A 15,683-nucleotide genomic window follows, 5' to 3' on the forward strand; every position below is an offset into this window, starting at 1 on the left:
ACCGCCAGCCTCCTTTTACCACGCTTGCTAACCGTCACGCTCATCAGACCTAGTCCCCGTCCGCCGTCGTCCCTCCGGAGCCAGAGGGCCCGGTACCAGATGTGGCCTGCTGGGTGGGGGTCGAGGTTAGCGATGGCGGTGCAGGAATGCCAGGTTCCTCCCCCGCCATCTCTGCTGCCTCGGCAGCCATGCTCGCAGTCTCGCTCGCCGTTGCCCCCAGGATGAACACCGATTCCGTCGAGGCCAGCTGGCCCTGCTGCAGCCGGTATGTGTGGAGCCTGGCATAGGCCATGCAGGCCGAGTTCTGGTGGAAGACGTCGGCGACGATGCACAGGTTCGCGTCTAGCCACCTGAGCAGCCTCGCGCCCTCGGTCAGGAGCGGGCAGCCCGGGTTGACAAAGTTGAGCTCGTCGCCCCGGTAGGGACAGACGACGGTCCTGAAGCCTGAGCCGGGCGGCGTCGACGCGTCCAGATCGACCAGCCTCCCGACGATGCCGCGGAGCCGGGTGACGTTGGCAGCCTTGCGGGCCGCGAAAAAGGCCAGGTCGAGCACGCCGCTCTCGGCCGCCTGCGCGTGCAGCGCCTCCCTGTTGGCGTCCGCCAGCCTCCACTGCGCCTCCACGCGGCTGTCCTGGATCCTGAAGCGGAACCTGTGCAGACCCGTCTCGTCATCGTCCCGGCGGAGGGCTACCTGCTGCGCGAGGCTGTTGCTCAGCTCTAGTCGGTAGAAGGCTACCTCGTCTGGTGTTCGCTGCGTCCTGCTTACCACCAGTCTGTTGGTCGGCGCAACGGGGACGTCTTCACCCGTCTCGGGGTCCCTGGCCGTGGCTATGCTGCGGTCGGAGGGGAATGTCACCCTCTTGCCTTGGCCGGCCATGCTGCGATGGGTTGCAGAGCTCGTCCTTTCTTTTCTTTCTTTCATCTTATTTTTTTAAAAAAAAATATTTTCTATCTACGATTAAGCTCCGGTGTCAGTTATATTTCCTCGGTAGCTCAGACGGAGTTGCTGCTTCGACCTGGGCAGTCTTGAACAAGGTGGAAAAATAGTTCCTTACTCAAACTAGTCGTGTGCTCGCGACGGATGGGTGAAGAGTTCAAGGAGAGACGGAGGATGAAGAAAACCAGGACGCCTGATCGTATGGCCTTGTTTATTATATGCCATCCCTTCCCACTCCCCTCCCTCGCCCGTGATTATAGTTACAACTTTCTGTCTCTAAGTTTGTGGCTGTTGGGTATCATGACAGACGACTACAGTTCGCACACATACAGAATGCCCGGCTAACCATGTCGCGTGGTCGGCGTAGAACGGTATCAATGGAATATCTAGGCCTCCTAGAACCCATCTGCCATCGTCCCGACAGACTGAAATTGAGATGACATACTGGCATGCCTCAAGAGGGATACTTCAGCTAGGAAATAGGGAACAGTAGAGGCCAGGACACGCAAAAAGGAGAAGAGGAAAGTAGAACGATGCAGCTGTTGGAAGTGGTATATTTCGGGACGTGTCACCAAGAAAATATCAGCCGGTGACTGGCTATAATAGACAACACAGATGGACATTTTTCCAAGGCGAACAGCTCGATACCTGGCCATGTCTTAGTTATAATTGATGTGACGGCTGTTTTTGCTCTTGTCGCTGTCGTATTGTCTCACGACCGGGCAATTCCAATTTCAAGACAGAGCAGAGGGCGCCTCACCGATCGATATATGTTGATGCTACGAGACAAAATGATGTAGATGAGGGCATAATAAGGTCCGATTTACGACAACAAAGAGAATAGCTGCTGAGAGGTAAGGAAAAACAAGACAGTGGTGAGATCATGGACTTATACATGACCATGCCAATCATCATGCAAAGCCTCCTATAGTGACTTAACCGACAAAAGACATCTATCATGATATAGAGATCCATCAAGATGTATAGACACGTACAATAACAAAACACAAACAATGCAAGCTAACAAGTGTAATAAAGAATTTCTAACAACCCGCCCCGAGGGCACGGAACAAATGCTCCATTCCCAGCAAATATGTAAATACCTGGGCAACACTGCGCCAAACACAGGCCTCACCAACACTTCCCATCAAATGACTAGTGATGGATACCAAGCGCCAGCAGGACTGCGTATTACCAAGAAAGACAAAAAAAAAAAGAGAGAGGAAGAAAGAGACAGAGAAAAAACATAACACTTCCTCATGCAATCGCCAGCTCATTCACTAATCATCTAGAGTATCTATCGTTCCCGCTCTTCCACAATTTACCATTTTCATTTTTTTTCCCTCGTACATACATATATAGTTTACCTCCTCTGAGAAGCGGCAGATACATTAGTCATGGAAAGGCCAGCCGGTGCCGAAGCACCAGCGGGGGCGGGCGTCGTAGTTCTCGAGGGCGCGGCGCTGCGGTTGTGCGCCATGTGCGCCCTGACCAGGTGGCCGGCCGCGAGGGCACCGCACAGCGACAGCTCACCGGCCATGGTGGCCGCGGCGATGATGCGAGCCAGGCGCCGGGCATTCTCTCCGGGCTCCGACGGGTGCGAGCCGCGGATACCGAGCATGTCAAGCATGGCACTCTGTGGCTCAAGAATCGTCCCACCACCCAAGGTCCCAACCTCGATCGAGGGCATGGACACGGCGATCTGCAGAGAACCGCGAAGGCTGAGGAGAGAAGTTGAAGTTAGCATACAATCAGGTAGCATCGTCATGCAAGAGAAAAGAGGGGTGGGTGTTCACTCACTTCCTCATGGTCGTGATGCAGTTGGAGCCTTCAACGACCTGAGCAGGGTCCTGACCAGTGGCGATGAAGATGGCGGCAACGATGTTGGAAGCGTGAGCGTTGAAACCGCCAATCGATCCAGCCATGGCTGAGCCGATCAGGTTCTTGTTGATGTTGAGCTCGACGAGAGTGTCGACATCAGTCTTGAGAACGCTCTTGACCACCTCGCCGGGGATGATGGCCTCTGCCACGACGCTCTTGCCACGTCCGTCGACCCAGTTGAGCGCAGACGGCTTCTTGTCAGTGCAGTAGTTACCAGAGACGGACACGATCACCATGTCGGGGAAGCCGCCGTCATTGGCCATGACGTCGAGGGCGTGCTCGACACCCTTGGAAATCATGTTCATGCCCATGGCGTCTCCCGTCGTAGTCTTGAACCGAATGTACAGGTTGGTGCCCGTCAGAGCCGTCTTCATCGACTGAAGGCGGGCGAAGCGGCTGGTCGAGTTGAAAGCATCTTTCATCACCTTCTGGCCCTCCTCGGAATCCAACCAGAGCTTAGCGGCACCGGCACGCTCGAGCGTGTCGAAGCTGACGCAGGGACCGCGGGTCATGCCGTCACCGGTGAGGACCGTAACGGCGCCGCCGCCAGAGTTGATGGCCTTGCAGCCACGGCTGGTACTGGCAACCAGGACGCCCTCCGTCGTAGCCATCGGGATGAAGTAGCTCTTGCCGTCAATCACAAGGGGACCGGCGACACCGACGGGGAGAGGCATGTATCCGATAACGTTCTCGCAGCAGGCACCAAAGACCCGCTCCCAGTTGTAGCCCCTGTATGGGAGCTTGGAACCCTCGAGCGAGCCGGTGACGGTCGACGTGGCCTTGTTGCGCGAGATGATGGCCCTCCTGACCTTGACTGCGCGGGTGTAGTCCTTGAGTGTCTTCTCCAGAGCATAGCCGGGGATCTTTCCACGCATAGCCATGCTGACGGCCTCCTCGTCCGTCAGCTCGTGGGCACGCTTGTCGGCCAGGAGGGCCTCGAGCACCTCGTTGCTGCGCAGAATCTCCGACTCGACCGACTTGGACAGGGAGTCCGACTCATCCTCCGAGACAGCCGCGGGCGTGGCAGGCTCGGTACGCTGGGGGGTGGGCGGGGGGACGTACTCGCCGGGGGCCAAGGCGGCGGCGGCACCAGGCTCGTTGAACCTCTCGGCATTGGCCAGGTCGTCGCGGTCAATGGCACCCTCGGGGGCATCCTTGATGCCTGTCTTGGCAACGTTGAACAGGTAACCGTTGAGGCCGACGCTCAGAGCCAGGGCGACAAAGATCCACTTGGAGAGGACAGGGTCCTCGAGACTCTTGAGCAGGCTGCCAACCATGCGGACACCCATGCCATACTCGTCAAGATGGGCCAGACCAGCGAAGCCGGCAAAACCACCGGAGCTGCCGCTGAGCGGCGACGTCAGAGCGTAGTGCACCGAGGGGAACTCGAGCTCGTACTTGATAGGGGTGAGGACGGTGACGAGGGCAGAGGTGCCCTTCTCCTTGGCGGCGTTGAGTATGGTATCGAGACCGTTGGAGGCCACCTTGAAGGGATCGACGGGGGGGCTGGAAAGGACACCGCCCAGACCGCCGGCCCAGGACCTTATCGTGGACAGCGAGCTGGGGCTGCGGAATGGGATGGTACAGAAGTTCACGAGGTTGACGAGGACGAACCCAGAGATCATGATGACCTTGAACTTGGGGACGCTGCTGCTCTTCATCTGGCGGCCAAACAAGGTTGACTCCTTGGCGTCCTTGTCCTCGTCCTCGCTCTTGGCAACGTTCTCGGCGGTCCGGCGGCTCAGGCCATCGGCCTCGAGAGCAGCACGCAGCTCGACGTGACGCTTGATGCGGTTGATCTCGAGCTTGATGCTGAGGATGGCAGTGTAGAAGGTGAAGAGGAGGAGGCAGTCGAAGAAGAGGATCCAGGCGGCGAGGAAGCAGAACTGCTGGAGACCACCCTGGACGCCTGAGACGACACCAAGGACGAGGATGAAGATCTCGATGACGTAGTCGCGGAGGATTTCGGCACCCTGGTCCTTGATGGCAGCCTGGATGTCGTGCTGGATGAGACGCTGGGCGGGGCGCTTCTGGCCCTTGGCAGCCCGTTCCTTGGACTCCTTGTTCTGATGGCGACGGTGCTCGATGGCGTGGGTGAGGACGGCCTTGGTCAGGGCAATGTTCTTCTCGAACCCGACGGTGACGACGAGGAAGGGGAGACCCTCGGACAAGAGTATGACGCTGATGGGGACGCCGAGCTTGGTGGTGACGGCGAGGCCGAAGATGAAGGCAAAGACGGAGGAGAAGAGGGTGCTCATAGCAAGCCAAAAGTTGGAGCCCATCCTGCGCATAGACACGAAGAGCGACACAAACGTCAGGTGCATCGACAGGTAACCGAGGAACATGATGAAGATGTCGAGGGTCTCGGCGTTCTTGAGGAGGTCGAGGAACTCGGAAAAGGCATTCTTGGCCCAGTGGACAATGCTGCTGCGGGCGCCAACCTTGGCAGCCTTCATGATCCACATCTTCTTCTCGCGGCCGTGGCCCATCTCAGCCTCCTCGGCCTCGTCGCTGGGGATCTCTCGGGTGGCCAGGACGAACTCGGGGGCCTCAGTTATGGGTAGGGAGAAGGTGAGGATGCTGTCCTGGGTGTAGGTGGTCAAGGGGTTCTCGGTCGAGGGCAGAGGCGTGATGGACAGGTTGTCGGGGGTCGGGACGGCATGCGACAGGGGCGCGGTGCTGGGCGAGTCGCTCGAGAGGGTATCGGGGAAGACCAGGGTCAGGAGGGCGAGCTGGTCGACATCGCTGGCGACATCGGCGTCCTTCTCGACGGGCTGCCACTTCCAGTTGGTGTCGGGGCCGACCAGGAGGTTCCTGCTACCCTCGACGAGCGAGGACCAGTCGGCCTTGCCGGCACTGGCGTCGCCCTCGAAAAGGTTCTGCTGAATCAGGCCGACATAGGAGGTGCTGGCAAGAACGGCGACGAGGACGACGAAGTGGATGGGGTGTGAGTAGGCGATGTGGGAGACGAACTGCAGGACAGGCGTAATCCTCTTGTTGAGCCAGCTGGGCGAACTGCTGTGAGCGAGGGCGGGCTCACCGCGGAATCGCCGCGGGAGAAGAGAACTGGAGATCATGTTTCCTTTCGATATGGACGAGGGAGAGGTGCGTGTTTAAGACATGAGGCGAAGGGTCTGGAAAATCTGAGCAGAAGAGGTGGTAAGCAATTACACATCACGGCGGTCGACGAGCCCTCCGACGAGGTGTCTGTACCTCGTAGCAACATGAGAGAAGAGGGAGAGGTGGACAACGATGGGGACTTTCTGAGGGGAGCGAAAAACTTATTTCTAGCCAAGATGAAAGTACGAAGACGTCCATGATGGCGGGGGCGGGCCGCACAAGGCTCCATGAGAAAAACTTACAATCAAGAGGCTAAGTAGCACAGATGCAATGGGTAAATCTGGCTGGGCCCAAGGTCTCCGGCGTCGGATGGTGATGCTGACTGGTCGAGTGGGAGAGAACGATGTTTGGGGGGGGGGGGGCCGACCGATTGAAGAAGCCGAGTGAACAGAGGGTCAAGCGTACATCGAGCGACAACGGGGTCAGCCTGCGTCGACGAGTATATTGTGTACGTGCCCACGTTCCCTAGTGAGGAAGGATAGAGGCAAAGAAGTAGGCAGACTGGGGGAGGGCGAGAGGAAGGGGAGAGGAGAGGAGGGGAGGGAGAGGGGGGGGGAGGGGAAGGTGAGGGGAGAAGAAGTGGTGGCGAGGCTCGGTTGTCGAAGGAGGGGCGGTGATGTAGAAGCACAAAGAGATAGAGGGGAGAAAAGGGACGACGGGTTGAAGTGATGATAATTTTGGGGCCAAGAGGGAAGTAGCGACCGGCGCCGGCGCAGTGGGCAGAGGCAGAAGTGGCAGTAGCGGCAAGCAGCCTGGCAGCGTTGCAGAATGGCAGAAGTATTATTATGTACATTACAGCATCCGTATCAGTGGCAGAAATAACGGCACCACCACTCACTCGTACAGGGTATTACGATCAAATTACGGACGGCATATGCAGTGACATCGGTACCTTGGGTACCTGAGCGACCGCAAATGACAGCCAACGTACCCGTTACGCCGCCTACACCTAGCAATATCAATACCTACGCAATGTAGAAGAGAGCTGCTAGCGAGCGACATACTTGTACGTACGCGGGAACTGAGAAAGCACGCAAAGCCAGAGGTAATATTCTTGCTATGCATCCGTGATACGGAGGAGTGGAAGAATAATACTGCATGTACTAGCAGTAGCGTACACTGCTATTCACCCACGGACCATGGATTAATGGTATTATTACCTACCCATAGCAGGGCAGGGGGGTATGTGGATACCTGAGGGGGACTCTTGGGGGGGAGCATTGAGGCCCTTTTCAGGGAGCTTCAGGCCTTTTGACTCGAGATCGTCCTCGTCTGGGAGCTTCTCGAGTCTTTTTTTGGGGGGGAGGGGGGGGGGCGGCTGGGGGGACTTTTTTAGGTTGTTGCCCGTCCTCCTCTTTAGGCTAGGCGGTGAAGAGGGAAATTGTGTTCTATACCTGCCCATAATATCAATGGAATCCTTAGGAACAATCTTAGCGGATAGACGCTCCGTAAGCCGGAGCAAATGCTACCAACACCGATACAGTATGGGACTCTACATGTACAGAGTATATAAATGGTAAGGTACACGTAATTTAGCGTTGTTTAGGTGGGGGGAGTGGGGGGGAGGCATATATGTAGATGTACGAGACGGGAGCTTGACAACAATGGACGCATTCTGTAGTAGGAGAGTGTGGGAAAGACGGGAAGACAGAAAGACAGAAAGGTAGTAGAACACGTGGAGATGAGAGGAAAGAAAAGAAGAAGAAACAACTACCCAATTTTTTTTTCTATTCTATGCTCTACTCCGTATATGTACACCAATACCAAGGGTTCAGCAGTCAAGGTTACCGGGCTAATGCTGCAGCTACCCGCCTGCAACGCTTATGTAAAGCAACCCAATACCTCGGAGCTAGCAGGGAACCGAGCCGGAGATAACGGACGGCATGTCTTTATTATTCCTTCCCTCTTTTCTTCGAGTACCTAGTATTATAATTGTGTACTCGTAATATTATTAAACCAGAATGTTTTGGTACCCTGTACGCAGAATACTCCGTGGGGTAACGCTAATACTGACAGGCGGATGAGGGTTTTATTCCTTCTTGGCATTTGTGTTACTAGTACTAACACTCTGGCACTCTCTGTCCTTAGTATGATGACCCTGCGCCGCAGACGGCATATCCCATTGACCAATGCTTGACTGATTGATATGCACATGTATCAAGGCCTATGTCGCAGACTGCAGAATCATGAGTAAGTGGGACGGACGGAGACTTGTATGCATCATGCACATGAACGGAGCAGACCCAAGACTCGTAGCAACCCGTGTCTACGTACGACCCATGGACTTAGCAGGGCACACAAGTGATGAATCATCCGCACAGGCGCACACAAAAGAAGTAGTGGCTACGCCGTCTTAACAACATATTGTATTGAGAGTATTACGATGTATTCAAGAGATCATCCCTGATGTTGCCCTCTACGGACTAGTCCCGCCCCCGGTCTAGGGTTCACAACCTTGGCCAGGAAAAGAAAGAAGAGAAGAAGGAGAAAGAAAGAAAGAAAAATCAGACCACTCTCTCGTCAAGCGTTCAACACCACAGGCTATGCGGCTTACAAGTTGCATGGGAATTGGGTGGTCTGCGTCGGCAATTGGCCATCTCCGTGTCTCGATATGAAAGTTGCTCTTTCCTACGTCGTATTACAGGATACACGGGGAATCCCGCATCATGGGCCTCGGTACTCCGTACATTACCGTGACTCGGATACTTGCCCTACGACCTACTGATGCTCGTACCTCCCGCACAAGTCCATCGACGCCCACCGGAGGGCTAGCTGTATTATTGCCGATAGTCGAGCGAGGTTTCGGTCTACACTTGGACGCGGCTAAAGATTAGAACGTCGAAGAGAAGAGGCGTCAAGATTGACAGAGCCGACATGCCTTGCTTCATTTGAACTCAATATGCTATTCCGTTTGTCCAGCCAGTCCTGTGCCTTCTATTAGTAGCTTGTTGGCTCCAGGGTTATCAAGATATCACTATCCAACATGTTTTATCTACCTATCATTGAACGTAGAGTTACCGAGCGGCCGGACCCTAGACTTGGGTACCTGTCATATCCAACTCGCATGTACCATCACCACTTTAGGGAACCTCACAGGTCACAACTCACAGGACAAGCCTTGATGCGAGTGTCTTGTAACGGTGCACTTTTGTACCGCGTACGGTCCAGTATACGTCGTACGGAGTATATGTATTGCATACCAGCGGGTTTATCTCTACTACTTATCCGCAGTGCTTTCATTGTGGCCTCTGCACTTTACGGCAATCCTTATCTTCATCCTTTCGTGTCCGGCAAGTATCAGGATTCTTAAGGAACAGCAGGTACGGACATTCAACTTGAGCAATCAAGTCACAGCAATATCGTGGCCTTACTTACATTGTACTGCTGCGAGTACTCGTGTCGATAAGAATCATTGGCTTTCGCCTTCCTTGATGACGAGAGCGCGGAACTACTGAGACTTGTTACTTGCATATCATAGTTCACCGAATACATCAACATCAATCCCTGTACAATCATCCAGGTTGCCTAAGTTCCATATCTGTGAGATTCCACCACCATTATCGATATTACCACCTCACACGTCTTAAATCATACAACTAGTGACATGAGCACAACACGGATCGTTCTTTACCTGTCGGAATTCAAAGAAACCTGATAAGAGGAATTTGCATGACGTATTCGCATGTCTCGTCCACAGCTCTACGGGCAGGCAGATGGTTGAAAGAGGGGTAGGATGACATCCCCCCTGTACATGTACATACTCGTATTGTATGCCAACTCACTTTGACAAGAAAAAAGAACTAAACAGAGAGTCCGGAAGATGATCCTACTCTCGCTTCGCTAGTTTGATCAGCAAGAATGGCTCTGTCCTGTTCACGGCTCTCGCCACGGATGCACACCATGCAGGAGGCTCATCTGTAAAAAAAATAAAAATAAAAAAAGTGTGTGAAACCACACGGCACCATGATCCGGCAGCTTTTTCAGAGCCTCCGATTCTCGGCAAACTGTTGGCTAAATAAGACCCGGCTCTATGGAGTTTTCGTGTTTACATATGTCCAAAGGTGTTGTTATCCATTCAGTAAGAGAAAGAGAGAACGTTGTACCTTTGACTAGCCGGTCGGCCTGCACGGATTCATAGTCGTGGTCGGTTCATTTCCACGGTATCATGTTAAAAAGAAAAGAAGAAGAAAAAAAAAAAAGGAAAACGATCCTCGCACGAGATATGGCTCCTGGCTGCCGCCCGGAATGACTGGTTCGTAGTGAGACGCCGAAATTGAAAACCGACATTGATGACTACCCTAGAGCGACTTGCTTATGGGCACCCAAAATTGTATATGACTAAGCAGTCAGAGGCTGCTGCCACACTCACATCTGTAGATAACCTCGTAGATAGATTTCCTTTCCTTTTGAAGAAGCAAGCACCGAGACACACGTTCATCGGCCTAGAACGTACCAGTAGGCAGATACCACTGTACTCATGTCTACGGGTTGATGAGTGTGTCTTGGTGCTTGCTTCTTTAAAAGGAAAGGAAATCTATCTAAAAGACTATTTTATGTTGTGCGTATGCAGCAGCCCTTGGCTGTTCGGATATGTAATTTGGGCACCATATACTTCTACCGTTGAATGTTCCCGGTAATGAATAATGATGCATGACTGATAAATGGACGTTGTGTAGATGGAAAGGAACCAAGAGGCATGCATACAGCTTCAATGCAGCCATTTCCATAACGCTGACAGGATGATAGCCAAACATAATAATGCTACCCGTGACTTGTAGCAATTGAGAAGCCCGGTTTCATCCCCCCTTCCTCTCCCCTCCCCCCCGGCCACTGAAAATGTAATATCTTCCCCCGAGCCCGGCCGCCGCACATCCGCATCGGACGGGGACGTCCGGTCTCAGACAATGGAATGAAAGGGTGAAGAAGAGAATGCAGATAAGAGACAATGTACATGTACTCTGTATATGCTATCAAAGGGTGGAAAATCTTGATGACATCATTGACATCATCAGTTCTTTGTTGCGTCGTTAGTTCTTATATGTCACACTTGTTTTAAACTGTCAGACACATTTATTACTCATCTTCATGTATGCTTCGTTCCAGGCTTGGCGGCGATCGAAGAGAACAAGAATGGGGAGTACTATCACTGCCATGCAGGTATCATCACATGTTATTGTCTGTCCCACTTGTGGCAAGCCGTGCCAAGGCGCGTAAGTTGCAATTGTACGACTCCATAATAACCTATGGAGTTATATATTTAGGATTTTTTTGTTCGGTAGTAAGAAAAAGCCAAGCTTTCGAGCCCAGATCCGACACGAAGCTGGTCCGGCGCACTAAATAATCTGCCCGATCGTGCCCGGTTACTCCATAGTCGATCTCTCCGAGGCCCGGTGTCGATGCCCAGTGTCATGCACGGTAGGAGAGTCGACGGACTGAACACCTAGGTCTATCTACTGTATCATTGGCGCCTCCACTCTTCTCCTCCCTCTCACATGTGGCGTACAGTATCGACCATCGTCCTGCTCGAGAGAGTTGTATGGCCGAGTTACTACATCTATACTTCAAAATGATGCTTGTACTGGACAGCGGTTACGGCAAATGAGATGTACCCCTCTCTCTCCGTTGCGTATATTCTCGGGCCAAACCGCAGTCGATGGCGATCAGGCGGCAGTAGTTTAGTCGTTGAGGATACACCAGGTAGTACGTTGGAGAAGTTGCAAGGTTGTCCCACCAAACTGTCGTCATATTATTCGGCGGAGCGGCTCGCACGCACCGCGGTCAATACGAGTATTCGTACGGGGTACATGTATATCGTATCATGTAAGTTGTATCAACTCCTAAAATGTGGAGATGGCCCAAGGTACAACTGCTCCTTCGAAATCTCCAATTCCCCGGTCAGGATGGATGCCATCCCCAACTCTCGGAATAGGGACTTTCGTAACTAAGAGAAGATAAAAAGAAAGATGTAAAGAAAAGAAGATGCTAGGAGTCAGAACTCATCGTTCAAAGAAAGCACTGACGTCTTTTCTCTCTACAATCTCGTCATGGCCGAGAGATGTCTAGTTGCTGCCGTATTATAGGACTTCGTATATGGATGGATACACGTATTGTGACAGCCCCCTGCAACAACCTGAATTGAATCGTCGGAACACCCAGCATCCTTCCCTCCAGGGCACCCAATGGCTGCAGAGACATTGACGAGAGCAACAAGCTTTTGCTACATCATACAGCCAGCCGTCGTTTATCTCTCGAGCCGGGTCCCCTGCTTACTCGTATCACCCAGTGATAGCTGGGAAGTCAGCGATTCCACGGCCCCCACCCGTCAAACGGCGCATGTCTCGAGTCGTCATGCTTCCGCCACAAGCCGAACCACGGCGAACGGGGTAGGATTATCTATTCGTATCTTGCAACACCCATCCCCTAGTTTCAGGACCCTCCGGACCCGTCACGGCTGCGACGCCCACGGCACCCGGATCTCTCGTATGCCGGTTATGGAACTAGGGAACCCACCTTGGAGAGGGCTGTGCCGAGCCTGTAGACTGGGGTTCTCTCTGGGGTGTTCCCTCTGAGAAACTGGGTCCTTGGGCCCTCTCTCTCTCTCTCTCTCTCTCTCTCTGATAGCCTTTCCGCGAGGATTGCACCCCTGGGCACCCTCTCCTGTTACCATGCCACGCGGGTATTGTGGGACGTGCGCGAGCTTAATCGTAAGCTTGACCATGATCCTGGTCGATTTCTTGTCGCGTATTTGTTGCATCGGCCTGGTAGGGATGGATGCTGCCAACGGGGCCTCCAATTACGACATCTATTTCTCCCTCCCGGCGTATATATAACTTTCCTTCCATCGCCTTGGGTCTAGGCGGTTTCGTTCTTCATCGTCCACCCTCTCCTTTAAACATTGCTGAATAGCACATTCTTTCTACCCAGGCAGGCTCTTGGTTTGGATTTTCTCTTTCTCTTCTTTTTCATATACTTTTACTACATACCTTCTTCTCTTATTCCACTTGCGCATCTGGTCGCAATCTTTCGTTTCCTCTTTCAGACTATATACATTTCACTGTTGCTGGTCAATCGAAACCTTCCCAACACAACCCAACGCCAGAAATAAAAAAGAACGGAATACCCTTCTTTACACTTCACACAATGTTTCCCTCCTTCACTCTTGGTCAAATCATGACCGTGGCCCTCCTCTTTGGGGCCTCGGCCCCCGTCTCTGCCCACGATGGCAGGATGAAGCTTCGCGACGGTCTTCGAGAGCGCAACAGCGCCGTTGTCCCCACTTACTACGGCGGCCTCAACAGGAGGGCCGTCACCAACACCACAACCCCGGCCACCGGAGATGATGCTGCAGTTGGAAGTGGTGATGCCGCAGTTGGAAGTGGTGATGCCGCAGTTGGAAGTGGTGATGCCGCAGCTGGAGATGCCGCCGATACCGACGACGATGCTGGCGCCGATGACTCTGGCTCGTCCCTCGGCGGTGTCGGTGACGCGATCAAAGACGTTGTGGATAATACCCTCGGCGGTCTCGGTGGCGGCGATGCTGAAAACGAGGACGCCGCCGGCGGTGCCGGTGGACTTCTTGACGGACTTCTCGGCGGTATCCTGTCCAAGGATAAGAGGCAAGATGCTGGCAACGCTTCCACTACTGGCACGGCCGCCACCGAGACGAAGCGATACTTCCGCCCCAAGGTTATCAGGGGAAGCGGCGCCGCCCGTCTCCCCCCTGCTCCTCGTGCTCCCATCAAGGAGGTGGCCGAGAAGACAGAGGCCAAGAGCAGCGTTATTCGCTCCCTCTTTTCCTATTTTCGTCTCATCTAAGGTGATGTGGATTAACGGCTACAAATTTCACGGACACACGGCTATACGGATTCCTGCGGTGCTCACACAAAGACCCAGTTAGGGGGTGGACTGCTCTTTTTTTTTTTCTTTTCTTCTTTCGTTTCCTTTTTGTCTTTACTTGGCTGGCTGGACTGGCCTACTTGGAATGTCTTCGGATCTTATGTTGATGGGTTTCAACATGCTTAGCTTTATTGTTCTGGAACTATTTACGATTCCGCATTATACGCGCGTGTTTGTGTAATAGATATTAGGATGCGCATGGACGCGAGAGCTCTCATTACGGGAGAGAGGGAAGAAAAAAGAACGATAACGATTCTTGGTATCGATATTCAGTGTGTCAGATTGAACCGGGGTGAAGCAGGATTGCAAAGCTGAGCACCCCGTGTCGTCCCCGCATACACGGAATGAACAGCTTCCATCCTCTCCCTTGGGTAAACATTTGTATCAGATTGGTGGGGTCCTCGAGAAATCTCAGCCAGTGCATTCAATATTGATATATATCGAACCACCACTATTCAGACTCCGGAAATCCCGTCCCCCCCCCCCCCTTCTCTCATGCATCCTCGTGCTTCAGGCCAGCCTCGTGTGCCTTCTCGTCAGCCAGCGCACACAGGGCATTCCATTCCGTCTCGCTGACCTTGCTCACGCTTAGCCTTGACTGTCGCAGCATCTGCATCTCTTCCAGGGGTCCGCCAGCTTTCCCCAGCTCACGCAGTTCCGGGAGGAGGATTGGCACGGCAAACTTGCGGCGGAACTCAACGTGGACAAGGCTCCAGCGCGGCTTGTCCTTTGTCGATGCTGCGTCGTAGTATGGCGTCCCCGGGCGGCGGGCGCTCTCTGTAGTAACATCCCCCCTCCGTTAGCTGGAAAAAAAAAGAGCGAGCGATGGATTGCCTCTAAGTGTGGATGGGGTGCATACTGTCTTCTGAATATTCCCGGACAATCTCCATCGTGCCCACGATGCCGGGCGTCTTGCAGTTGGAGTGGTAGAAGAATGCCATGTCGCCTGCGTTCATGGCGCGAAGATTGTTCCGAGCTGCGTAGTGTCAGAGAAAATTGATTACATCGCTTTCACAGTGATGCCTATTCTCTTCGATGCGCCTTACCAGCATACGCTCGTATTCCTGAAATATGATTACACCGTCAGTTTCATCATTCATCCGAACACGGGAACGAGTACGTATTACCATCCCAGCCTTCGGGTTTCGTGCAAGCGCGCAGGTCGTCAATCGAAAACCTCACATCGATGCCATTCTCAAACCGCGACTCCGGCTCCGCCTTCATAAGCCAGTACCACTTGCCCTCGTGGTGCACAGCTTCCGGGTTCTCCCTGGGGATAGAGTCTGGGTGAGGATCTTCGGATACAGCTCTCGAGCTGTTGCCGCTACCGGCAGTCTTCTCTTTGGCAGACGCGAGTGGTGCTGGAGAGGACTCCTTCTTGGTCGCGGCTGCTGCTGGAGCTGCCTTGAGCTTTGATGCGGCCTTCTTCTCAGACTTTTGCGCCGGTGCCTTGGCTGGCGGGGAAGGTTCAGATGCTGTCGCTTTTGCTGCTGCTGCCTGGCGCGATGATCGGCGCTTTGCGATGGGCTCATCTATCCCGTTGATAGCAGAAGACGATCGTTTCTTGGGCGGCATTTTAGAGAGTATAGGGAAGAATCTACGCGACTTTTGTTGTTTCTTGATGGTATTGATCCGCGCGTGCTTTCGGTGCTTTGGAATGGCTTTGTTGCTACTGAGCTTGGGGATGCAAGTCGTGGATTGGTGACGCGACCGAACAATCGCACGTTCAATGTGACATCGATCCCTGCGCCTTGGCGCCACGTGGGGCGAAGCCTGGATTTCGTGAATTCCATAGCATGTAATAATGTTATTCAACCCTGACTCCAGTCTCTAATAAATACCCTACGAT

General features: G+C 53.5%; 4 protein-coding genes across 4 annotated transcripts; 1 reads left to right on the forward strand and 3 right to left on the reverse strand.

The window, feature by feature from the left end:
• Window positions 1-49: 49 nt before the first annotated feature.
• GMORB2_3662 (uncharacterized protein) lies at window positions 50-877 on the reverse strand (the record flags this gene model as incomplete). The annotated part of the gene is made up of 1 exon (XM_035465638.1): window positions 50-877. One exon carries the CDS (start codon window positions 875-877, stop codon window positions 50-52), a length of 828 nt encoding a protein of 275 aa, XP_035323475.1.
• Window positions 878-2,306: 1,429 nt separating this feature from the next.
• GMORB2_3663 (hydroxymethylglutaryl-CoA reductase (NADPH)) lies at window positions 2,307-5,895 on the reverse strand (the record flags this gene model as incomplete). The annotated part of the gene is made up of 2 exons (XM_035465639.1): window positions 2,307-2,658; window positions 2,738-5,895. Coding segments are annotated over 2 exons (3,510 nt in total), but the record flags the coding sequence as incomplete, so codon positions are not given.
• A 7,213-nt stretch (window positions 5,896-13,108) lies between these two features.
• On the forward strand, window positions 13,109-13,753 carry GMORB2_3664 (uncharacterized protein; the record flags this gene model as incomplete). Its single annotated transcript, XM_035465640.1, has 1 exon — window positions 13,109-13,753. One exon carries the CDS (start codon window positions 13,109-13,111, stop codon window positions 13,751-13,753), a length of 645 nt encoding a protein of 214 aa, XP_035323477.1.
• Window positions 13,754-14,327: 574 nt separating this feature from the next.
• Window positions 14,328-15,409, reverse strand: GMORB2_3665 (Pfam:DUF55; the record flags this gene model as incomplete). Its single annotated transcript, XM_035465641.1, has 3 exons — window positions 14,328-14,611; window positions 14,694-14,810; window positions 14,941-15,409. 3 exons carry the CDS (start codon window positions 15,407-15,409, stop codon window positions 14,328-14,330), a joined length of 870 nt encoding a protein of 289 aa, XP_035323478.1.
• Between the last annotated feature and the right edge of the window lie 274 nt (window positions 15,410-15,683).

This window comes from Geosmithia morbida (genome assembly GCF_012550715.1).
Source record: "Geosmithia morbida isolate 1262 chromosome Unknown scaffold_2, whole genome shotgun sequence".
NCBI lineage: Eukaryota > Fungi > Ascomycota > Sordariomycetes > Hypocreales > Bionectriaceae > Geosmithia > Geosmithia morbida.